The 25,886-nt window shown below is 33.7% G+C and overlaps 4 protein-coding genes across 4 annotated transcripts; 3 read left to right on the top strand and 1 right to left on the bottom strand.

The window, feature by feature from the left end:
* Positions 1-5,157: 5,157 nt before the first annotated feature.
* On the top strand, positions 5,158-9,632 carry LOC107839792 (cinnamoyl-CoA reductase 1). The gene is made up of 3 exons (XM_016683425.2): positions 5,158-5,952; positions 6,741-7,090; positions 9,369-9,632. Exons 1-3 carry the CDS (start codon positions 5,467-5,469, stop codon positions 9,511-9,513), a joined length of 981 nt encoding a protein of 326 aa, XP_016538911.2. The 5' UTR covers positions 5,158-5,466; the 3' UTR covers positions 9,514-9,632.
* A 1,047-nt stretch (positions 9,633-10,679) lies between these two features.
* On the top strand, positions 10,680-12,968 carry LOC107839791 (START domain-containing protein 10). The gene is made up of 5 exons (XM_016683424.2): positions 10,680-11,415; positions 11,516-11,765; positions 11,962-12,120; positions 12,238-12,384; positions 12,602-12,968. Exons 1-5 carry the CDS (start codon positions 11,372-11,374, stop codon positions 12,725-12,727), a joined length of 726 nt encoding a protein of 241 aa, XP_016538910.1. The 5' UTR covers positions 10,680-11,371; the 3' UTR covers positions 12,728-12,968.
* Positions 12,969-14,218: 1,250 nt separating this feature from the next.
* LOC107839788 (leucine-rich repeat receptor protein kinase HPCA1) lies at positions 14,219-22,654 on the bottom strand. The gene is made up of 19 exons (XM_016683422.2): positions 22,319-22,654; positions 21,722-21,845; positions 21,003-21,074; positions 20,229-20,303; positions 20,062-20,133; positions 19,315-19,476; positions 19,159-19,233; positions 18,185-18,256; positions 18,000-18,071; positions 17,845-17,913; positions 17,615-17,689; positions 17,393-17,464; positions 17,086-17,220; positions 16,473-16,945; positions 16,197-16,352; positions 15,981-16,117; positions 15,446-15,665; positions 15,124-15,359; positions 14,219-14,941 (listed from the first exon to the last, which is right to left on the bottom strand). The coding sequence occupies exons 1-19, from the start codon at positions 22,419-22,421 to the stop codon at positions 14,444-14,446; spliced, it is 2,898 nt and encodes a 965-aa protein (XP_016538908.2). The 5' UTR covers positions 22,422-22,654; the 3' UTR covers positions 14,219-14,443.
* Positions 22,655-24,522: 1,868 nt separating this feature from the next.
* Positions 24,523-25,866, top strand: LOC107879383 (probable methyltransferase At1g29790). The gene has a single exon (XM_016726427.2). It carries the CDS (start codon positions 24,523-24,525, stop codon positions 25,864-25,866), a length of 1,344 nt encoding a protein of 447 aa, XP_016581913.2.
* The last annotated feature ends 20 nt before the right edge of the window (positions 25,867-25,886 follow it).

The following is a 25,886-nucleotide window of genomic DNA, read 5'->3' as shown; positions in this document are numbered from 1 at the left end:
CAACTTCAATTCTACCACAAACAACATTATTAAGTATATCACTCACTAATTACATCACTATCATTATTCTTAATCAAAGGCGTCTAAATAAAATTAGTGGTCAAAAATCAAACTTTAATAAGACACGTTAAATATATACACATCTATAAAAAATAATATTATAATAATTTAGAGTTGTCCTTTCTATTTTTGCATATTAGACATTTTTGATATGGTATTTTTAAAACACACATAACATTTAACTTCACATATTAATATGCTTATTAATAAAAGTAAAGATTAATTCTAATTTATAGGATGTAAGACATTTGTTTCCAATACCTTAACTTAGATGTTGTTGTTAAAACTTTATTTATTAATATGAAGTTTGGATGTTGTTGTCAAAACTTTATTTATTAATATGAAGTTTAGATTGTTTAATTTAAATTTTAAATTATTTCTGATAACAATTAGATAACTTTTTTTAATTTCTTTTTCCTTTTAGATACTTTTTTAAAGGTATTTTAAAATCTTCATTATTATTTCAAGTGAAATAACAAAATATAGCAATAATACTCCATTTAGAATTAGCAACATATCGAATTTATATCAAAAACTTAATATCATTTGTATAATATAAAATCTCATTAATAATTCAAACATTGTACTGAAATGAAACTTGTAAAAACCTGTTTCATCATCTTGAATATTGCTCGATTGCATTGATTTTGAGAACTGCCCACTGTATTACTTACAACAACGGACGTAGGTGTTTGATCCTCCTCCACTTCATCTCCACTCTCATTAACATTTAAAATATTTATGCGCACATCATCCAATTTATCATTAAACATATCGTATTGTTCTTGTTCTACATTTTGATTCTCTATCGATTTTTCAATCACGTACATCCTTAAAAAGGGCAATTTGCATTACTCAGATAAGCATGCAAACGAACCTCATCGCTTATTTTAAAAGGTAGGACCCTCTGATTTTGAAAGGAGTTGTGTCTGTAACTGATGACAAGATCTTTCAATTTATAATTTAGTCTGCAATTGCTGATGATTAAGTTAACAAAATCATCTTACAGAACATCTCTTTAATTTGGACTGTCATCGCTATAGTCTCTAACATTTCACCATCCCTTCAACGCAAAATAAATGAATTGTTCTTCTTGATTCATTCACCATGACAATCAACCTCTATTATTATTGATTCCTCTTTTAATGTTACCTAAAGAAAATTTGCCAAAAAAGTCAATAATGATATATAGTAAAATTAGTAATGATAGTATAGTAAATACAAAAAAAAAAATTACATGCCATATCATTGTGAATGTCCCAACAGACGAGTCATCTTTTGCAATAGATGTCTGTTGGATTCAGCTCAGATTCTATCCCAGTGCTGTAACATGAATTCCAACAGATGAGACACCTGTTGCATTCTGTTCCAGTGTTGTAACATGAATCGAACGGATGAGTCATCTATTATACTATGTTGCAACAGATGACTCATCTGTTGATTCACCTTCAAATTTTATTATCCAGTATTGAATCCAACAAATGAATCACCTGTTGTAACAGATGACTCATTTACTAGATTCATGTTACATAATCAATAGCTTAGTTCAATAAGTAGATCATCTGTTGTAACAAATAACTTACCTGTTGAAACAACTTAAATAGTGATGAAAACTATCCAATAGCTGTTGTAAATGAATACAACAACTGTTGGATAAACAATATTGTTAAAAAAAAAAACAGCAGTAGCAGACATACCAGATGAGAAATTAAACTAAAAATTATAATTTTACTTACCAAAATCACTTATGAAGTAATGTTAGTGATATACGAACAAAATTAACCTATCAAAATCACCTATGAAGTAATGTTAGTGATATACGAATAAAATCTAACCTACAATTTGATTCAGTAACAGCAGTAGTGACAACAACAACAATGTTACAACAAATGAAGAAGAAGATGATGAACAAAAAGAGATGATAATAAAGAAGAAGATGATAGCGAAGAAGAAGAAAATAAAAGAGTAAATACATAATTACACCACTGATCTTGTCCGAAATTTTCAAAAAAAATCTAAACTTTGAATTCGACCTATTACCCCACGAATCTTCTTTATTCCGTTGCAAATACACCATTTTGGACCTCTGCGTGTATACACGCATCACAGGCGCATGAAAGGGCTCAAATTTAATTTTTTGACCAATTAAAAGCTGCCACGTGTAAATAATTTAATACATAATTTATATTTTTTTTAAAAAAAAAAAATTACTTTTTTTTTTAAAATTACCCCCCCCCCCCCCCCCCCCCTTATTTCTTCTTCAGCGCCATTAAATCCTCCATTAAAGCTTCATTGAATTTTTTTTAAAAATCATATCATTAAAGCTTCCCATTTTGTAGTTAATCATATCACTTAACTACCCATTAAAGATCCTCAACACCATAAAGCTCCTCCATTAAAGCACCAATGAATTTTTTTTTTTTTAAATCATATCATTAAAGCTCCATTTATCACTTTTGAATGTTTGATGGAATTGAATTTTGATTTTGAAGAAGCAATTGATATGAAGTTTGAATTAAAATGGTTGAAATTTAAAAAATATTCAAAAGTGTAAAAATGGAGTTTTAATTTCATGATGGTGTGAGTGTGTTTTGATGGTGGTAGTGGTAGTAATGGTGGTGATGATGATGGTGCGTGGATGGAGGGTAGGGGGAGACGTTGACGGGGTGGGGGTGCTGGATGAGGAAGACGATGGGGGTAGGGGTACTGTTGGACGCGGGAGGAGGGGGGAGTTACTGGATGGGTTGGGGTGGGGGAAGAGGGGGTGGGGTGGGGTAATAAATTAAATAAGAAAGAAAAATTTATTAAAAAAATAAATAAAATATAAAATTAAATATATTTAACATGTGTCAGCACCTGATTGGTGTGTTCGTTCACTCTCTTTGTTGTGACTGAGGTTCAGCGAAAAGTGATGTATTTGCAACGGATTAAGTAAGAATCGTAGAGTAATGAGTCGAATTTAAAATTTAGGTATCTTTTTGAAAATCTCGATCAACGTCATAGGAATAATTATGTATTTACTCAAAATAAAAGCACCCATCAACAACGAACTACAACAATCCAAGCGAAGAGAGAGAAAACAAGAGCAACAACCTCATCTTCTTTATCATTTCCTCAATTTTAATTATTAGAATTTTATATTGAGTGAAAGTATAAAATAAAAAATTGAGTGAAATTCTCATACATGGTCAAACTTTTTTAATTCATTATTTAATAATTATCACTTACACTCAATAATTAACATTTGAATCTCTACACCTAGTTTTAAAATTTTTTCATCACCCTTTAATTCATTGTCCGTACTAAGCAGACTTAAACCTAAAATATGAAGGAGTACAAATTTTGAATCATAAACGTAAGCAAAAGGACTCCATGAACGTACTTATCAACTGACCAATCCTTTTTTATCACCGTGCAGGAGCTACAGAGTGAAATATATTGTTCCTGTAATTTTAAATCAGGTTAATTTGCAATTAAGTTTGAATATATTATAATTTATGAGAATTAATTTTTACATTAATTTTTTTTTTAAAATCTAATATTTAGGAAATTTAGAATTTGAAATTACAATTAAAGTTTCATTGATATTATATAAATAAAATTTCCTTAATGATGTGTTTGATATGAAGAACTTTTTTTTTTTTTGCTTATGAATTTCATATTTATTTCTTGCATTTAGTACATATGCAAAAATATATAAAATTATTTGCAATCTAAAACAAAACGAAAGAGAGATGAAGTAGGTGGAGATTATGGGTTGTGTGAGGGAAGATAAGTCTCTAGATAAGTGGTTTTTTTTTTTTTTTGGTGAATCTAGTTAAGTCACAATCAATGTAAACTTCCTACTTCTACGAATAAAGTACAGTAGTTTTTACTACTATTATTTTACATGGGAAGAAGTTAAAAAAAAAGAAAATACTAATTTTTAAAATATATTCTGCCATATCAATCGGAAGTAAAATGATCCTAAAATAATGGTGGAGTCAATTTCATCCATGTCACTTAAACTTTGTATATATCACGTAAAAGTTATTTTTCTTTTATTTATTTTATTCATGATCACTTAACTATACTTCGACCATCACAAAAGTCACTATAACTGGATTTTACAATAATTCCATCCGAAAAATAATGTGACACCCTTAATTAGTTCTTAATTTTAATTTAAGTGAATATATAATACATTATTTATATCTTGATCTTTTTTATATGTGCACAACACAATTTTCATTATGAATTATTGAATGAAAGAATGCCAATTTCCTAATAAATTAGATTACCTAATGAAAACTATTTTTATAAAAAAAATTTGGTTAATATTTTTATGAAATAAAATTATACTTATATATTCTTAAAATGCTCTAAAATTGAGACATGTATTAGTAAATTATTTTTTCCTCTAATATTATGACATGTAATAGATAAAATTATTTTTATCATTTTAAAATTGTGAGATGTACTTGATAAAATTATTTTTTCACACATTCTTTTTCTTGCCACCTGAGTCTTTTGCATTAGGTATATCATAATAACATGATAAACTACTCTATTTATTGAGTGTTTTTTTTTTTTTTTATATTTTTAACTATTTGACTAATCGATTAATTCTCTTAATTTTTTTTATTGTACTATTCAATTTTTGATGAATTATATATTGTTTAATTAATTTAATTGATAAATATAAAAATTAGATATCCTGTAATTTCCTTATCCATTAAAGTACTTATATTTTATAACTTTTATTAACAAAACTGTACGTTAATATAATATTATTTGTATAAATAATTCATAATTAAAATTGGGTTGTGCACATATAAAAAAGAGCAAAATATGAATGATATATTATATATTCACTTAAATTAAAATTAAAAATTAATTAAGATTATCACATTATTGTAAAATTTAGTCATAATGACTTTTGTGATGATTGGAGCAAAATTAAATGACTATGGATTGAATAATAGATATAAAGTTAAGTGAATAATAGATAGAAAGTTAAATGTATGAAATTTATCCAATAATGGTGCTATCTTCTAAAGATAAAAGAGTAGTATTGTTGTTTATTTAAAAACAAATTCATTAATGTAGAACCGGTAACTACTATATCCAAGTTCCAACCAACGTGTAATGAAAAATCACGACTCTTAACGGATTAAATCCAACTGGGATTAGAGGATAATGTTTTGTCAATGGATAAGTGGATAATTTTTGTCAACGTAGTAAATCAAAGTGGGATTAAAGGATAAAATTTTGGTTAATATTTTGAATTCAAATTCAACTATAACACAAACTCAATTCGTATTATATACTGTAGTTCACTAAACTCACTAAGTACATACCTATCGTCATCCTTTGGTCTCTATTGAACATTTGATCAATCAATTAATTTGTTACCCAATTCCAGAAATGGCTAACGAAAAACCACCAGTTTGCGTCACCGGAGCCAACGGATTCATCGGTTCATGGGTGGTCCAGACGCTCCTCAACCGTGGCTACACCACCATCCACGCCGCCATTTTCCCCGGTTCCGATCCTTCTCATCTCTACTCCCTCACCGGCGCGTGTAATCCAAACGTGAAAATTTCGGTCCACGAAGTCAATATCCTTGACGCCAATGCCGTTTCTAAAGCAATTGAAGGATGCGGCGGTGGAGGTGTTTTCCACGTGGCGTCTCCGTGTACGTTGGAGGATCCGGTGGACCCGCAGAAGGAGCTGCTAGAGCCGGCCGTAAAGGGTACGATGAACGTGCTGACGGCGGCGAAGAAGTTTAATGTTCGGCGCGTGGTGCTCACTTCGTCTATATCCGCGATGGTGCCTAATCCTGGTTGGCCGGGAAATAAGGTGTTCGATGAGTCGTCGTGGACTGATCTTGACTACTGCAAGTCTCGCCAGGTGTCATTCTCTCACCAGTACACGTGCATGTCACGTGATGGTATCTAAATTAATTTATTTTTTCTTAATATTTGAGTAATTGATTTGTATGCATGCAAAAAGCATAATAAAGTGCAGTAGCTTAGTGAATGAGGTTTAAGTGTTACAAACACGTTAATCGTTTTACTATTAATTTAAACAGAAGTAAATAACATTTGTTTTCAATAGGTATTGTAAATTGGAATTAGTTAGTTCTGTTAATAACAAATAGTAAAACCATTTGACTAAATTGAGTTATGTTTTCTAATAAAAACATGTAAGAGGAGATCGAGCAAAATAATTGATACCGTTGGTTCCCATCCTTTGCTTTAGAGCGTCAATACTTCTTTGACTCACACAGAGGAGAATTTGACTTCACTAGAAATTGAACAAAAGGCTGTTGAGTTAGCTTATTTCTTGTCCTATGTCAATTGAAGTACTTTGAGAAATTGAGATTCGACACATTAAAACTTGTTATTGCAGAGTTTTAGGTTTATATAGAGATTACACTACTCTAATAATTTAGTATAATCCATTATTGTTGAGAGTGATCTACTCAATTATTTACCATGTCCTAATATATGGACACTACCTAAATATGATTTCCTAATTAATTCTAGCTTTATTTTTTTACAAAGTTGTAAGGATTCAAAACTTACAGTTCCTTATTCCCTCATTAACATATAGTATGATATAATTACCCGTTATGCATGTCACTTTAATTCTTTTTCGTTCTTAAACACTATAATCATAATTGAGTTAAATGACAGAAATGGTACCCAGTGTCAAAGACACTTGCTGAGAAGGCTGCATGGGAATTTGCTGAGAAGAATGGATTGGATGTGGTAGCAATTAATCCAGCTACATGTCTTGGTCGACTTCTCCAACCTGGACTGAATGCAAGCTGCGCTGTTTTGCAACAACTGCTTCAGGGATCAACAGATACCCAAGAGTATCATTGGTTAGGGGCTGTGCACGTCAAAGATGTCGCAATGGCACAGGTTTTGTTATTTGAGAACCCTCGTGCTTCTGGAAGACACCTATGTACCAATGGCATTTACCAGTTTGGTGATTTTGCTGAGACAGTCTCTAAACTTTTCCCTGAATTTCGTGTCCACAGGTTTGCCTCTCTCTATCTACTATACAATCAGTATTTTCCTTTTTTTAGTTCTCTCTTGCATTCAATTCAAATATAATAGGCCATCAGGAGGTTTAGTCTTCTGGGCTGCCCTTTGAAAAGATTTCGGTATATCATACTGAAAGGGATGAATTCACATCTGTTAATCCACTCCTGTCTTTTTCTAAGCTAATAACATTTGCAGTTTTATCAACACTGGATTTGACATAGCCAACTAGTTATTTGTTCACCCTGTTGCTCAAAAGCGTAAAGATTCAGCTATGCTTCCTTTAACTGGATGATGATAAACTACAATTTTGATGTTGTTTTACAATTTAACAGTAGGGAATGAGCAGGTTGAGCCCTTAAGGAGTGATCTCTCTCTGCCTGGAGAACTTGGGAAAAAAATTTTGTTTACTAGATTTTCATCAGGCGTAACATATAGACGGCCTTTAATACTCTACCTAGTCCCCCCATCTCATTGACAACTTACTTTTGTTTTGGCCTTTCCCAAATAAATGTTTACCTTTTCCTTTAAATGGGTGGCTTTTTCTGCACACCAACTCCTCAACTGAAAATTAATAGTTGTTTATGTTATTACAAAAATGAAACAGCTTTCAACTAATTACTACTTCTTTTGTCATTTAGATCTACTTCCTACACCCCATCAATCATTCACCTCGGACTCTCCAATTATTAGTAAACTGTTTGAATGAGATTTCATACTGAATGTAGTCAAAATTTGTTTACAAAATTAAGTTGAGTTGTGAACAAATGTTGTCTAACTGTTCACAGTAATAGGTCGTTGTAGAAAAGATGTCAAGGGTGAATTGAATAGCGTAAAAGAAGTACGGATTAGTTTATTTTTATATAAGTTGTTGGAGTACACCGGAAGTAGATCAATGAAAATAGGAGGGAGATTAATATTCTATACTCAATAGAAAAAATCTTCTGCAAAAGTGATATAACTAAGTGATTACTAGTTACTACATTCTGGCAATAGTATTTCAGTCAATGTAAAATCAACTACTACATGGTTTATAGTATGGGGTGTCATAAAGGGCAGCTCGGTCCACAAAACATTCTGCATTCGTAGGATCCGTGGAAGGGCCGCACCCCGCCCGAAGGGTGTTATGTAGACATTTTACTCTAATGCAAGCATTAGTGGTTACTTCCACTACTTCGATATGAAAACTAAAATGTGCAGTAGATACCAAACTTGCATGTGTATAGGTACATATAGCTTTCACCTGACCCCACCTCCAGTATTAGCTTCAAAGGGATTTTAATTGCTCAATGCACATTCAGAAGTCACAACTGTCAAGAATCAAGGCCACCTTTATGTTATCGTGGCCTTAACAACCCCACACTAAAACTGTTAGGCTACCCAAAGAAACTCCACTATGAAGTGCTAGCTACATCTACAGCATTCCAAGTCCCACTGGCCACCTTCCATGTTACCCATTGAAGCCTATACTTTCTTTATAGATTCTATTCTCGTTATCAAGAATAGTTTTACGATTGAGACTTATCGCTGAAGTTCCGTCTCAGCATCTTTCAGTTATGCAAATCTCGTTAATGTTTTGTTTTGATTCATTTTGTAATTCTAGGTTCATAATTTGTATAACTCTATCTGATAACTGAATTTCAAATGTATACTGAGGTTGGTACTGTACGAATTTTATTTCAGTACAATCCACTTTGTCTGGTTGTGCTAGAGCATCTGGATTTTCAAATGGAACTGAAATGATATATCAACCATCAGTTTCCTCCTAAGTCCTAACTACCATGTGCCTCTATTGAAATGTCTCCTCAGTGCATTTATTTTGCCATGACTTATAACCAGGTTGACAGTAGACTTCAATTTTTTTTTGAGCATTCAATGTGCTTTACTACAAGTTCATCATGTGCAAAATCAGTGCCCTTTATCTATATTTCTTTTTTGTCAAAATTGAAAGTACCTAACTTGTGTTATTTCTTTTCCCGAACTACTTTGATAAACTTGTCCTTGAGCCGGGGGTCTATAAGTTAAGGGTTAAGATCCGTGTACACAGTAACTTTCCTGTTGTTATCGTTTCAAATTAGGAGATAGAATTGAGGGAGACACATAAAGTTGCATAAAAAATAAGCTTTGTAATTGCCCCTTTGAGAATTTCTATCCTGTCTTAATTCCAATTGCATATTTTACCCTTTTTTTTTTTTTTTAAAAAAAAAAGATTCCTGTTTGTATGATGGGTGTCTCGTCTGGTCTCAAATAATATTGTATAAATTTGAAATGCAGGTTCACAGGGGAAACCCAGCCAGGCTTGGTGGCATGCAAAGATGCAGCAAAAAAATTGATTGATTTGGGACTAATTTTCACCCCAGTTGAAGATGCTGTTAAGGATACAGTTGATAGCCTTAAAGCCAAAGGCTTCCTCAATTAAATTATCTTGATCCCACTTGCTTACCCCTTTAGAAATTCACATGATTCTCTTCTTTGCTTAGATGGATTCATAATAACCATTAAATGAAATGATTTATAGCTGCCTTTTGGGTAATTTAATTGAGTTCCTTATTTCATTTATTAGAAACCCTGTGAAGATAATTATTATACCTGCTATCGTGCTGCTTTACATTTCCAATGAGATTAAATGGATCATGGCCCTTTTTTTGTTTTTAATTCATGCAGTGATGATTAAAAGAATAGTTTATCCTTGTTAACGGACACTTGTTTAAAAATTTAAATTTTATGACTTTTTAAAATCTTTACACCTATTAGGGATCTGGAGCTCATTATTACCTTGAGATATTCAGCTTTTATGATAAGATTTTTCCTTTTTACTTAAAACAAATTTGTAGTCATCGTTGTTAATTTTGTTTTTTTCATCAATGATCAAATCTAAAACTCGTTGGAGTGGATTATGTGAATTCTCTACAGTCATCCCATTATCCATAGGTGCATTATTTACTTTTGCTTTTGAAAAGTTTGATTCTTGATGCTTTTTTTTTTCAACGGTTGTCGGGTATTCGTACTGAGGTGTGATTAAATCTGAATTCGTGTCGAAAAGTCCGAATCGATTGGAGTAAAGAAGTTCTTGATGCTTTCTTGAATTCCTTACCACTCCATGCTCTATGAATGTGTGAGAATCAGAATTCAGACGAATAGCTCCAAAACTGATTTTTTTTTTTCCTATCACCGAAAGATAACTTATAAAATAGCATCAAAGTAATAAGTAAAACTGTCCTACTTAATAAGTACAGAGAACTGATTTGGCTGGTTTTAGGAGGTACTACATGACACTGCAGTATTATTCTACTACTTTGAATGGATTCAAATTTATTGTTTTAAAAAGGAGAAAAAAATTGAATTACAAATACCAACATGACTAGTAGGAGTAATATATATATATTTTTGTAGAAAGAAAGTAATTTAAGTTTTGTCAATTAGGGTATTTTGTTTGTGTTACATATTTTGTGAGTTAGCTAAGTGGCACGTGATTGAGGGGACCAAAGTTAAAAGATGGAACCTTTGGGGTATGTTGTTGTCACCCATAGCCAAGCAAGTTTAGGTAGAAAAATAAATGAATTGTGAACAATATTAGTCTGGCTTTAGTTGTTAGTCCTTTTCTTCATTTCAATTCTTTTGTAAATTATTAAAAAGAAAAAATAAAGATTCTTTTATTCGAAAAAAGAGGTAGAAAGGGCTAAAGGAGTGGGGAAGACGATGCACATGGTATGTTTGGTATTAGCTTCTTTTATGTTAGATACCAGAGGGAAAAAAAAAAGATAGAAAAAAGAGAGAAGAGAAATTGAAAGAAAGAGTCATGAAGATAATGACTAGAAGTTTTAATCATGGAGGTTTCTCTGGCATTCCATGTGCATCAATCACCTCTTCCCACTTATTATTTAAACAATCCGGCGCACTAAAGCTACTGCTATGAAGCGAGATCATCACAAGGATATACTATTGTACGCAACATTACCTTGCATTTTTTGCAAGAGATCATTTTCATAGTTTGAGAACCCATGACAACAACTTTACTGGTTACCCTTCATTTAACACACATTACACATATATAATATGCAGTAACTAATTCTTCTTCTTTCTTTCAAAACAATCTAAGATATTGTACTTGATCTAACAACTCCCCGCCCCCCCCCACCCCTCTCAACCATATATATCCTTAAATTCCACCTATCTTTCCCCTAACTTTGAGGAACAAAACTGAAAAACACCATTCTAAAACTTTCTCATCCTTTTGTCCATCCAAGGAATTTAGTACTAGCTAGTATATATTCAAGATGAGTAATCTTACTTCTAGTCCTGCACCTTGTAGTAGATCATGGTAAGTTATACTACAATTCTTTTTATTTATGTTGCACGTACGTTTTCGTTTAAGTTTTCAAATTATCATATCAAAATCTTGGATTGTTGAATACTTGTAGGTCAATTAGTGAGGACTCATTGAGAAGATATGTGTTCTATGCAAGTGAAAATTGCATTCAAGAACTGTTATCAGCTTCAGATTCAAAAAATGGTAATAACGATGGCTGGAAAATACTTGGCATGGATAACGGCGTTGAGATATCGAAACGCCGTTCAGGTTCACTTCACACTTTCCGTAGCCGTTGGTTGCTCAAATCTGTCTCTCCTCAACAGTTCATCACTGTAGCTAATGCCATCGATGCTGCAAGGGTGAGTAATTGTTCAAATATTAATATATGACGTTTTCTTGATGATAGTTAATGGACCTTGTATTATTGTTGTCATTACTGTTATTTTTCTCAGCCTGTTATGTAGAGCTTTCCTTATTAAAAACAACATCTCCACCTTTCGTACATATAATATAATACTTTTCATTGAGTGTGTTTTTGGACGAAATGAATTGCAGCAATGGGATGGGGACCTAGTAGAAGCAAGATACATAAAAGACCTGGAAGATAATCTGAGTATCATACGTCTTAGATTTGGGGACAACTCAAAGCCACTCTTCAGAAACAGAGAATTTATTGTGTATGAACGTCGTGAAACTATGGATGATGGCACCCTGGTACGTATCATCCATTGAATTCTACGTTGATACATTGTTCTATTTAATGTATTTAAAATTTTTCAGCTTTGAACATTAAAAGAATAATAATACTGTATTGATTAATTGATGCTGCAGGTAGTAGCAGTAGCTTCTCTACCAAAAGAAATAGCAGCAGGTTTGCACCCAAAGCAAAACAATGCAATACGAGGTCTATTGTTGCAATCTGGATGGGTTGTTGAGAAACTTGACCATGATTCTTGCATGGTCACTTACGTTGTCCAGGTAAATTTCTTTCAGAGAAAAAGAAATACTATAGTACTACATTATTGTTGTTAATTAATAAGTACTAACAATTATGTTCATGGTGTCGACTTACACGTATCTCAACTATTTCAACTTATTATCAAATTAGTGATGAGCTAAGTAAAATGTCTTGCCTCATGTCCCGTCAACTAATTGAACTAATCTTTTTTGTTTTTTTTTGGATGAAATTTTTCAGCTGGATCCAGCAGGATGGTTACCAAAATGCTTCGTGAATCGTTTCAACACAAAGTTGGTTATGATCATTGACAACCTTAAAAAGCAAGTGCTCTCTAGCCCTACCAATAGTGATGATAGTACTTGATTATTTACTACTTTGTACAAACAAAAAAAAAAAAATGAGAAGAGAAGTGAGTAACTTTTTTATTTTATAGTTTTTGAATATATAAATATGAACTTCTTTGATCATGGTGAAATTTCTTATCACCGCTAATACCCCATCCACCACTAGCAAATGAAAAGGAAAAAGAAATTATTAACCTTTTGTACCTTTAGCTATTGGGAGGGGAGAACCATATTTTATAGTACTAAGAAAAGTTTTAAAATTTTGAATCATTACCTTAGTAAATAAACATTGATAGCTATATAGCACGAATTGGAGTTTCGAATATCATAATGTAGATATTTTAAAAAGTTGGAGGGACAATATGATGACATGGGCATCTTTGTAATATGGATCCACTCATTAATTAATTTCATAAGTGGTTGCTATGATTATAAAGTTTTAGTTTCCAACTAACATGATTAATTGAGCATTGGCATTTTGTTTCGATTGGATTCCCCTGCTCTATAACTACAATAGACGAGGAATAAATTATCGAATTATATAAACTTTGATCAACAATTGAAAATGTATTTTTTTCATTAATTTGAATTAAGAAAAGTTATAATTTGTTGTATAATATAACTAATTATTAAATATCTATATTTTATATTATGAAATATGGTGAACTTAAAAAATTAGTCGAATTGACTTGGTACGTTTTCGATAATGTATGTCCCCCTCATAAGTCTACATCATAATTAAGGTTTTTATGAGATGGGATCAGTCATTTACCAGTATCAGAAATTTCAAATTTCCACTATTCTAATTGAAGTGTCGCCAATTATAATTCTAGACACTTTTCGTTTGATTTTTTATTTTTTTTTGGTTTTCATTCGGTGTTCGGTACTTGCATTGAAGTCCGATTAATTTGACTTCGCACCGGATAGGGCCCATTCGGGGTAGCACTCCATATCAAAAAAATTTTCATACCCAAAGCTCAAACCCGACACCTCTAATTAAAAAAGAAGCAGCTATTTAGAGAGTTAGAGAGTTATCACTTTGATGATAAAAAATGTAAAATGAAAACAGACTAATATCGATGGACAAACTCGTTGGCCTCTTCAAGAAGGAAAGAGGATTGATATGAGTGGAAAACCAACTCCATGAAACAATTACTCATTAATTATTTGTAACCACTTTATTAACATATTGGCCTTTTCCTGCTAGTCAATATATACCAGCAAACTATTGGTCAGTCGTCGATAAAGAAGGTCTCATCGCAATAAATAACTGTCCAACAAATTAGGTTTTTGCCTACAGGCAAGTGGAACTCATGTGTTAGGTACTAAAGTCGAGCTTTGGGATTTGAACATGTAAAAATAGACGGAGGGAGTAACATTCAAATTTCTATGCGTTTGAAGTTAGTAGCGCGGAGTTCTCAAAGACTTAGACAAGTTTCAACACAGCCACCTTAATTTATTTTGTTCACATAAATTGCAAATAGAGGAGGTTTTGTAGGTTCAATTGAAGCATTACTTTTTGGTTCACACCATGTATAAATAGGTCAAAAAAAAATTAAAATGTATATATACATATAATAGTATCAACTCATTTTGAATCCACTGAGTCTCAGTCTGGCTCCTGGATTATCAGAAGCAAACAGTTGAATAGAGAGATTAAGAGAATGTACACAATTAACACACCAGGACATGAAGTTTTTCACTTCACATTTTTCCCCAAAAAAACACATTTTAGTTAAGGCTGTTGGCTAGCTCCAGGAGAAGAGTTGGTACGTTTACCCGAATTGGTGCCCCCGCTGTGACGCATTAGGCTTTCCTCACTGTAAGGATGGTCAAAGGTTCCGCTGGTTCCTTCGTGGCTGACAGAAGTTGATCTGGATTCAACAGAACTGTTCACTCCATCGATTTCCATGATATTCTCAATCTCTTTCACCACTTCACCCATTGTTGGCCTATTATCTCCTGCTTCTTCGAGGCATGTCAAAGCTAGATCCACAAACTTCCTGAAGCTTATAGGTGTTATGTTTGAGGGGATAGCAGGATCAACAAAATTGCCAATGTTGTACATGTCTTTAGACTTGTCTATCGCTTGCTTCATTTCCTTCACAATATATTTTCCTTTCACAATAGGACTCCTCGCGGTTATAAGCTCCAGCATTACAACTCCAAAGCTATAGACATCACTCTTCTCAGTCAACTGTTGTGTTGTGTAATACTCGGGATCCATGTAGCCCTAAGCCGGACAGCAGCGCGTATTAGTCAAATGTTCAGTTACAAATTCTTCAACAATGTTGAGATTAAGTGTTAGGGTTTCAAGCTTCCTGGATATTCTACTCTATGCAAAATTCACAAAGCAATTGCATGCAAAAAAACTGAGAAATGCCACCATATGATAACACTGAAGTCTGGACTTACCATTGTTCCTTTAACCTGAGTGCTGACATAACCCTTGTCTGGCTCATTCATCGTCTTGGAGAGACCAAAATCACCAACTTTTGCATTCAAGTGCTCATCCAGCAAGATGTTATTTGATTTGATATCTCGGTGGATGATAGGAGGGTCAACATGATCATGAAGATATTGTAAACCTCTGGCTGCTCCAAGGGCTATTCGAAGTCTTTTTTTCCAATCTAACATAATCCCAGATTTTCCTGCAAAAGTCGACATTAACTTGATGCAGAATAATTTTTAACCTACAGCTGGTTTTGAAAACAACAGCCCGTGGGAGTTCAATTACCTGAAAGAGCTTCTTTCAAGGATCCATTTGGTATATATTCATAGACCAACATCTGTTCACCTTGCCTGAAACAAAAGCCTACAAGGCTGACAACATTTTTGTGATGGAACCGAGACAGAATCTCAATCTCCGTTTTAAACTCAAGGGCGCCCTGCTTAGATGCTTGCTCTGCTCTTTTAATTGCAACTAGTTGTCCATCTGGAAGTGTGCCTCTGTATACCTGTAAGTTTGCGAGAAGTTTTAAGTGATCAACTAACTTTAGTTTGAAAAAAGAAACATCGTCATGACTTTTGCTGGTAGTACAAGAACATGTTGCACTTTAAAACCTGGCAATAAACCTAGGCCAATTTACTAAAGATATTAATTTTCACATGTCTTATGGAATGAACATTATTGCGCAAAATGGGTATTAGTCAACAGCAAGGAGCAACTACGCGAATGTTGGAAAATAGTTTTCACAACTAAATTAAAACAATAGCTTTTTAATCAGTCATCATGATATGACATTGTATTATCAAAAGTCAATAGAACCAACCTTCCCATAACCACCAGATCCAATGTAATTGCTTGCTGAGAAATTATTGGTGTATTTTTTCAGCTCTTCAAATGTGAAGCATTTTACACCTTTTAACTGTGGAACATCGCCGCTGTCTTTAACAGAATCCCATGTAGCTGGACAGATAAAAAAGATGGTAGCTATCAGCAAAGTAAGAAGTCACAAACAACACTAAAGAATGGTCACAGAACTCACCAAAAGGGTCACTCTTTTTAACAGCTTCTTGAGCTCTTTTCTTTTGGCAAGCTAAAACTCCTACTACTATTGATAAAATTAAAAGGATAGCACCAGCTGCAGCTGCTCCAATTATAATCCCTTTAGAGATTGACTTGTGTGATCCTGTTGATCCACCTGTAAAGCACAATACCTGTAAAGTCAGATCTCTAGTAACAAACAGGTACTATAGTAAGTTGTTATAATAAAACTTGTGCACAAGAAATACAGTTACATATCAATGAAATGATCCATCACCTTCGAAGTGTATGTAGCTTTCACCATTGAAAAAGAATGGTCCAAAATTTGGTGGGGGTTTGAAAGTCTGATTGCTAAGTGCAAATCCAAGTGTGGTAATCCCCGTACGGTTGAAATGATCTTGACCAAATGGAAAAACTTGCAGGCGTAACACAAGGTAGTCATCTGAATTCTTTTCCGGATTACTCAAGGAAATTGAATCTACTAGCTCCTGATATCGGCTCAAAGAAGATATCATAGACTTTTGAAGTGACTCATAAATGCTTGTGTTTGTCAAGTCAGAAAAGGAAGGAGCTCTGAAAATTAGATCGCCTGTGTACGGATAAGCACATTTACAGGTTGGGCTAGGAATTTGATCAGAACTGCATTGAGTTCTATGGCAATTATCTTGTGGAGTTGAATACCCGAAGTTCTTTGGGACAACGCCACAATAGTCTTCTGATCCTTCATAACAAACTGGATTATGCATAAGTCTGCCAAGTGAACAAGTAGAAAACTGAGATTGTTAAATGATTAGGTGGTATTCAGAAGAATCAAATGTCCTAACAAGAATAATCCAGTATTTCTTTTCTCATTGGTAAAGTGGAGAGAAAAAAGTGGATTGAGGACTTACATTGTTTGAAAAGGATATCCCGGTCTTACTGTAAACGAATCGATAGAATTGTTCTGCAAATCAATCAGTTTTAATTGGCTGCTATAGTTGGATGCAACATCAAGGGTTCCATTGATCTTGTTTCCCCTTAAGCGACTGTCATAAATAGCCACGTTATCGTCGTAAATTGAAATGCACAACATAGAATCATATACTAGTTCACTTTGTGTTTCCATTCAAACTTAGTTACAAGATTAGCACATAGCGAAAAAGGAGAATAGTTGCATGACACGCACCATGCATGGCCTAAAAGTAAAAGAATACTCACACGGTCTGCAACTGAACAAGACTGAAGAGGGTTGGTGGAATTTCTCCTTGAAGTTGTGTGTTCTCCATTACCCTGTGATCGAGCAGAATATATAATTGATGAAGTGCACAACAGATTATGATCATGTAAGTTCTGCTGAGGCACGTGAACTCAGAGATAGACACACGCATGCATGCTAAGAGATAAAGAAAAGGAGAAAATGAGAGAGAGCGAGAGGAGTACAGAGTCGTCAACGACTGCAAAGTCGAAAGCCACCGCGGAAAATCATCTGAGCTGAATGTATTATTGCTCATATCTCTGCCAAACATGACCACAGGACACAAAAGCAAATTAAAGTAATCTAAAGACATAATCTGTAATATCACAACATCAAGATTGATGCTTTTTCTTAGAAGAATAGAGTTCCAACCAGAACATCAGTATCCCAAGGCATTGTGTGTCAAGGAACTTACAAGTAGTTGAGATCATTCATGCCAGCGAGATTGGGCAAGGGACCGGTGAATTCATTATTTGATAAGAAGCTGCAAGTGATATGGAAAATTTATAAATGGTCTTATGCTCTCATGAATAAAGAACTTTTATACTAGCATAATGCTTGTCTACTCACAGTTCACTCATAAGTGTGAGATTTTTGAGGGTTGATGGGATCGATCCATCTAATGAATTCCTGTCAAGACGACTACAGCGCACATGGGTATATAGTTAATTAAATTTTACAGGTAATGAAAAGCAAGAAAGATGGCACATTTGTTGGAATTCTTTAAGAACATGATGGATTTTGGAAATACTTACACCACCTCCAGGGTCTGCACAAGTCCTAATGTAGGGGGTATTTTTCCAGTAAGCTTGTTTTGCTCAAGCAGCCTGTGCAATTACAAGATCCAAACAGAAAAAAAACATTAGGCACAGAAGTAGTTTGCTAGAAGTGTTAGAGCTAGCACCATAGCGTAGGCGTGGGATATAATGTAGACGAACAATCCAACTTTAAGGTAGCTTTCCAAATATTCACAATTTTTGTGTATGTGTGCGTGGTTGCACGCTCACATTTCTAAGCCTAGTTTTGATCGCCAAGCAGTTGTTGATTTAATATGTGTGGCTGAACATCTTAGATTGAAAAATATTTGAAGACTGAAACATTTCAAAGCTTGAGAAGGGAAAAGAACGAGGAGAAAGAATAGGATAAAAATAAAGCTTATACAGGCTAAGTTATTTTGACAACAATGAAGAGATAGCTTGGATAGTCGATAAATGAGGAGTTTTAGATAGTTGGTGATTGAGAAACAAGAAAGTTTTAGAAAAATGATTAAGGGACATCTCGAGCATGGACAACATAATATTGGAGCCCAACATAAGGTAATACAACAACAAAGATGAATCTGGCTCTGACCCTACGAGAGGAAAATAGATATTGGGCCTAACTCAATTTCTAAGCTAGCTTAAGATATGAGAATTATCCAAGATCGTAAGAGGCAACAACAACTCACACACTCGACCAATGTGGAACCTGAAAAATTGTTGTGTCTTTTCTAATTTCGTGAAGGAGAAATGTGTCTCCAGCACCAGGGACATATTTATGCTATCTCACCAGATAACAAAGACATAAATTCATACTCCAAATCCACTTGCCTTTCTTCCAGGTAGAAAGAAAATAGGTCAGTGAGAAGGTTAAAACATAGTTTCATCGGTCAACACGTGTCTGGTTACACTTTTGTTGATCCATCAAATAATTCTCGAAATATATACACTTCCAGTTTCGTGGAACTTACAAATGTTTGAGAGTCATATTTGAGCTGAATAGCTGATCTGGAATCTCACCCGAGAACTGATTTCTCCCCAGGTGACTGTGAGGTAAGTCGTACATCAGATGAAAATGAGAGACAAAGATGTTACATAAGGAACGGACAGTAATCAGTAATACTCACAAATGCTTTGCGTGAACAAGCATGTCTAGACCAGGTGTGCTTCCATGGGAGATTGGAAGAGGTCCACTGAGCCTATTATCAGCTAAGTCCAGCAAAGATAACTTTGATAAATTACCAACAGAAGCTGGTATTGGTCCGATAAAGTTGTTAATATTCAAAGCTCTGCATATATGATTCAGATAGTGTTTTAGAAATGTTGCCCAGAAGAAGAAACAAAAAAAGATTTATATCTAGTATAACATATCTAGAGACCTGCAGCTCTAAGACCTTCATAGTTCGACTATGCAAAGAGATACAAGAATTACTATACAACAACAAAAAACAACTAGGCGTCAGTCCCAAGCAAGTCAGGACCAGCTATCTGAATCCTCATTCCTAGCTCGCTAACCAAGTTACTCCATTTAAACTCATCTCATTCCATTATACAAAATAAAAAGTTGTACTGAAATGTCCGCATATTCTAACTTTAACTACAAATACTGCATATTCTCAATATCCTGAATTCATTAAGCATTGAGCTCAAGACATAAGCAACAAGCAAGTTTATGCCATGAAGATCACTCCAATGACTATTTTGTGAGAACAAACAATCCAAACCATGTAATAAACTCTGACATAGATTTTGGATCGATCGTTATACCAGTATGAAAATACCATATAAACCACAGAAACAAGACTTACACGGTTACATGCATGCACGCATATAGCTGGTAAAAAGTTGCAAATAGAAGAAATTGATATCCTTACAGAAAATTCAGCTGGCTAAGTGATCCAATTGTGTCTGGTATCAGTCCAGAAAACCCGCAACCAACGAGGATCCTACAAGGCAGGTAGGAGCAATTACTCTCTAGAAATAAAGAAACAAGCTGGTGAATTAACAACATTTGAGCATTATCATCATGTAATTCCCTTACAGAATTGATAAACTCTTCAAACTTCCAATTGATTGAGGGAGTGAGCCAGTCAAGCCTTTGTTGTATGATAGATCCCTATAAAGGAAACAGAAAAATATAACAGAATCTAAGAACTTTCAACAGTCAAGAATAATATTTGTGCATACATTGCATGAACACAAGCACAATAAGTTTAATTGTTTATTTCATGCATGCAAAGTAGAAAGCTTCAGGTGCTTCAAGATTACGGTTAATTTCATAGATGGTCACTCAACTTTCACTTTATTGCACCAAAGACATTAAACTATTTTTTGTAACGAATCCTTCAAAACACTTCGAGTTGCATGCAAACAAAATCTTCAAATTAATGGATATGTTAATTTCATAGGTTGCCACTCAATTTTCACTTTGTTGCACTAAATGCATAAAACTATTTTTTGTAGCGAATCCTTCAAAACACGTCGAGTCGCATACAAGCAAAATCTTCAAATTAATAAATGTTGGACTCAGAGGAAATTCTAATGGTTCAATCTTTAAGTGTCTTAGCACTGAACCTATGATACTTTTAAAATTACGGGTTCAGACCTATTTCCTTCGTCTCAATAGGTGTTTGACCGATACAGAGTTGATCAGTTGAGTTGAGTGACTTTTGTGTTAGAAAATAAAATTGTGTGACTTTTCGGTAAAAGTAGCTAGTTGAGTAAATTGTGAGAAATTAACTAATTATTTCGTTATTGTACCAAGTAAATACGTACTAATAATTCTAAAGTTATAATGCACTAACAGTCTACATACAGTATCTGCAACTCAGACAAGCCTTCAATATCTCCAGATAGCTCCCCTTTCAGATTCATGCTTGATAATTTTCTGAAATTCACAATCATTTATTAGTACCTCTAAATAAAATACAATATGTTTGAGAGACTCAAATTACAAAGACAAGCAATGTCATTTGATAAAATTAGATTTAATCTTAACTTAGTTTCGTTAGATAATAAGTATTCATCTATTAACATGAACTGATCAAAATGGGAGATTAAATACGGAAGAATTGTTTTTTTTAGGCTATTTATGTTTTTTTTTAAAAAACTTTTTATACTGGATTGCATTTTTTACATATAAAGAATTTTTATTTTTATACATAATAAGGAATCTAAAAATGTTATTTTTTCCTATTTTAGTTATAATCGGTCAAGAGATTTTATTTCCTCGAATAAATACTGTGATCATAATTATTTAGCTGGCACAGTATTAATTGGGTGGGTGACATTGAATTGAACATGTGATATTGTCGTACTAAGGAAAAATGGAACTCTTAATTAACAGAGGGCACTTGTGTTTTCATTTCTCAATTTCAATATTTTATTCATAAATATAGGAAAATTTTAAAGAGTGGTAAACATGCACTTTTTTTTTTTTTTTTTTAAAAAAAAAAGAATTTTAGATTAATATGATTTCTCATTTTAACGATTTCTATTCAATCCCAAAAAAAAAAAAAGGAAAAAAGAAGTTACATAGAAATAACACGTGAATTGTCGTTGCAGTCAATGCCTTCCCATGGATCACCACAAGGATCAGAGCCATCCCAACTTGGTGGTACGTTCTCCCACTCTTCCTTCAGTGAGACTAAAACTCCATCTGCACCAATCATTTTTTCCAGTTAAAATAGAAAAAAGATATGTGACTTTGTTCATATGTATCCAATAATTAATCGAAATGAACTCGAAAAATAATGGTCCGTTAATTTTGGTGAGTGTCAACTCCAAGTGACCCTCTTCTTATATACAAATTTAAATGTGACTTGGAGCATGTAAATCTATACATGATCATATTAGACATGCATACTCGATTGAGCATGGAAGCTAGCTGCAAAGCCTTTTGCTTTCACTATAATATTAGACGATCAAATTACCTAAAAAAAACAACTATAACTAACTGATCGGGATAAGTGAGTCAAAAGATAATAAATAAATAACATGTCAAATTATGTTAGTTATTAGTATAATTTTTATTTTTATTTTTATATTAACCGATTTATACGAGTTAAATTCATCATTGAAGAGTACAAGAAAAAACAAAAATAAAGAGACGTTGTAAGTAAGAAGACATACAGTCACCAGAATTGGTTGTCAAAGCTTCGAGATTCACCAAAACTTGCATAGAAATTATAAGCAAGCAAAAGATGATGAATTGAATTCTTCTTGTTTGGATCATTGTTCAAATATTTAAGGTGGAACCACCACCAAATATATGCCTTTGGGATCAATATGTATTCCAAAAGAAGAGCAGAATTAAGGACTAATGGGAAGAAAGAGAAACCACAAATTGAAGTGATTGGCTTATTAGTATTTATTTTGAGGGACTAAATTCTGATCTAAATTAAACAGCAAGAGGAGAGGATAATATCTTTGCACATAGTACAAGTCTACAAGACTCAAAGTAAGTCTTCTATAAGAGCCAAATAATGGGTCGGAGTAGTACTACACTGTACAGTATTCCCTCCGTTTCATTTTAGTTGGCCCCTCTAAACTTGACGTACCAATTAAGAAAAGTATTTACTAAGGGTTTATTTTACCAAATTAACATTATTAATTATGCTTTAAAAATATAAATTTGAATATGTATACAACTTGTTTAGTCATTTAATGATAAGAGTATTATTGGAAGAACATATTAAAATCCTCTTGATTTCATCAAAGGAACAACTAAATTAAAATAAATATTTTTAAAAAGAGGGTCAAGTAAAATAAAACGGAGGAAGTTATTAGCAGTGAACATTCTGAGTCCACAAAAACATGGACACCCAGCTACGAACTTCCTTTTATCTAACAGCTATTTCTTTGTAAGTGAACCAATGTAGTCAAAGATAAGTACTACTATATAATTTGTAAAAGTCATTCATTTTTTATATTTTTATTTGAGAAATAAATGACCTGCTACAACAGATATAAATCACGTGATGGTGTAAAAAATAATTACACCAACGGCTCACCAAATTTAAACTCTTAAATGATTCCATGTAATGAGCACCACCAACAAAATCTTTTGATTTTCTAACCGACAGTCAATATATGAGTAAACTCACACGGCCAAATTTAATTAATGTCGTCACTGATATTATGTGGTACCAAAGTAAACTAGAAGCTGATATTAATTTGTGATGTTTTAATCATCAGTTTTGGCCACCTTTTTATTTATGAAAAATTGAAATAAATAACTGTCTACTAAAATAGTACTAGTCAGTAAATATATATATATATATATATATATATATATATATTTTTTGTATATTAATGTATAATATACATCTTTGGTACAAAGTAAACTCTCTATATATATTTGACTTGCAAATTTTTAACCGAACGATCAAATATGTAAGTTACCTGGAATTTATTATGGCTTTAATAGTGATCATCCAAAGGGAGGGGCTGGCCGGGGTCCATTGTGTTGACTAAGGCAGATAGGTTGCTTTTAATGAGGTGGGTTCACTCACTACTCATTTTTTGTTGTCCAGGAAAGGGAATTTGGCAACTAGATAGCATATCCAGGAGTAAAATATTTGTTATTCGCATATTTTGGATGGAAGTTACTGAGATAAAAGATGCCAACGCATTTCTCTCTTCTTCTTCGTTTATTATGTTGTTGCTCCTTTTCTATTTATATATATAAGACGGATGTATTTGTTGTGATTTGTCAACGGATTTTTATCTAAATACATGTGTGTGTTCAAAAGTAGTATTTTAATTTCCTCTATCATTAAGTGTTTCTCGCTAACTATGACATGGATGACACATCATATCCATGTCATAAAAATTAATGCTATATCACATCTACATCATTGACCATATGATTTTTTATATTCATCAACTAAATAAATCTTGTTATCCTCTTTCCTTAAAATTGTTAACGGTACAGATAGATCAAAAAGAGAATAAATCAACCTGATAACATTCAAAACTGAATTGAACCATGAATAAGCATCCCTAGTCCATATATATAACTCAATTAAATCCATCTGCCCCTTTGTATCTTTGATTTCAATGACGAATTAAAATAGCAATATTAAAAGTCATTCTCGAACGTCTAAAACGGCATATTACAATGAACAAAGTCCTTTCCTCACACAGATCGTCAACAAAAATGAAATCTAAGTTATGTTCTTGTACTATTCCAATTAATAAAAGCATGCCTCGGTTTAAGTACTGATCAAATTCTTCCTTCCATTCTATTCCCTCAAAACATTATTATCATCAATCAATTTATTTTCCTGTGAAAACACCAATCTTTGATAGAGGAAGTATTATTATAGAGAGAAATGGGAAGTCTAGATGATGACAATTTGCCTAGGAAACAAACACATAAGAGCATCAATGATCAAACCAAGTACAAACTCAAAGTACTAGTCCTTATAATCCTAACAAATCTTCTTACAATTTACATCTTTACTAGTCCTTCCCTCAACTTGCATCCTATTTCAAGAAATGATTCTTTTTCAGATTCTACTTCCCTCTTGCATGAGCTCAATGCCACTATGAAGCAACTCGAAACGAGTCGATCACAGATCCTAGTTTTGCATCAACAGCTCAAGTCTACTAACCAACTTGTCAAAGAACTTCTAGCTCAACTCAACATCCTCAACCAGTCCATAAACAGAACAACAGATTCCACCTTGTTGAACTTCAATGATCTTCTTGATGATTTGTCGAATGAAGCTAAGCTTGCTTTAGGCCCTCACAAGCTTCCGCTCGGGTACTCACCAAAATCAGGCACTGATGAGGTTTATGCCTCGGTTGGAGGAGGTTGTCTGAGTTATAAAGAAGATTTGGCACAGTACATGACGTATCGCGTTGGGAAGGAGTGTCCTGTTGATGATGTTTACGCGCAAAGGCTAATGCTCAAGGGATGTGAACCACTTCCAAGAAGGCGGTGCCATCCTAAGGCGCCTGTTGGTTATGTCGAACCAACTCCATTGCTGAAAAGCCTGTGGTCCACGCCACCAGACACAAGTATTATTTGGGATCCATATACTTGCAAGAACTACACTTGTTTGATCGAAAGAAGGAAGTTTCCAGGATCCTATGATTGTAAAGACTGCTTTGACCTGCAATTTAGAGAGAAAAAAAGGTGGCAATATGATAATGGAGGTCTTGATTTTGGGATGGATCAGGTTATGGCAACAAGACCTAAAGGCACAATCCGCATTGGACTTGATATAGGAGGAGGAGCGGGCACATTTGCTGCTAGGATGAAAGAAAGGAATGTAACCATAGTCACGACTTCCATGAATTTGGATGGTCCTTTCAACAGTTTCATTGCATCCAGGGGCTTGATATCAATGCATGTTGGCGTCTTCCAGAGGCTTCCTTTCTTCGAGAATACTCTGGATATTGTGCACTCTATGCATATCCTGAACAACTGGATCCCGGATACCATGCTTGAGTTCACTCTGTATGACATATATAGAGTTTTGAGGCCTGGAGGATTGTTCTGGTTGGACCACTTCTTCTGCCTAGGATCACAGTTGAATGTAACTTATGTTCCTATGCTGGAGCACGTTGGATTCAAGAAACTGAGGTGGAATGCTGGCATGAAGTTTGACCAAGGGATCGGTAAGAATGAGTGGTATTTCTCTGCTTTGTTGGAGAAACCAATGTCATAAACTACTTAGTTACTGAATAT

This window comes from Capsicum annuum, chromosome 8, assembly GCF_002878395.1.
Source record: "Capsicum annuum cultivar UCD-10X-F1 chromosome 8, UCD10Xv1.1, whole genome shotgun sequence".
Lineage (NCBI taxonomy): Eukaryota > Viridiplantae > Streptophyta > Magnoliopsida > Solanales > Solanaceae > Capsicum > Capsicum annuum.
The sequence above is the reverse complement of the archived record's forward strand: the minus strand, read 5'-3'. Positions and strand labels throughout refer to the sequence as shown.

Excerpts from the sequence above, each read along its gene's own strand:
- LOC107839792 (XM_016683425.2), top strand. The coding sequence starts at position 5,467 with ATGGCTAACGAAAAACCACCAGTTTGCGTCACCGGAGCCAACGGATTC. Across the intron at positions 5,953-6,740 it reads ACTACTGCAAGTCTCGCCAG|AAATGGTACCCAGTGTCAAA; the intron begins GTGTCATTCTCT and ends GTTAAATGACAG. Across the intron at positions 7,091-9,368 it reads CCTGAATTTCGTGTCCACAG|GTTCACAGGGGAAACCCAGC; the intron begins GTTTGCCTCTCT and ends TTTGAAATGCAG.
- LOC107839791 (XM_016683424.2), top strand. The coding sequence starts at position 11,372 with ATGAGTAATCTTACTTCTAGTCCTGCACCTTGTAGTAGATCATG. Across the intron at positions 12,121-12,237 it reads CTATGGATGATGGCACCCTG|GTAGTAGCAGTAGCTTCTCT; the intron begins GTACGTATCATC and ends TTGATGCTGCAG. Across the intron at positions 12,385-12,601 it reads TGGTCACTTACGTTGTCCAG|CTGGATCCAGCAGGATGGTT; the intron begins GTAAATTTCTTT and ends GAAATTTTTCAG.
- LOC107839788 (XM_016683422.2), bottom strand. The coding sequence starts at position 22,421 with ATGATCCAAACAAGAAGAATTCAATTCATCATCTTTTGCTTGCTTATA. Across the intron at positions 17,221-17,392 it reads CTTGTTCAGTTGCAGACCGT|TCGCTTAAGGGGAAACAAGA; the intron begins GTGAGTATTCTT and ends TATTTATGACAG. Across the intron at positions 16,353-16,472 it reads AAGCTACATACACTTCGAAG|GTGGATCAACAGGATCACAC; the intron begins GTGATGGATCAT and ends TGTGCTTTACAG.
- LOC107879383 (XM_016726427.2), top strand. The coding sequence starts at position 24,523 with ATGGGAAGTCTAGATGATGACAATTTGCCTAGGAAACAAACACATAAG.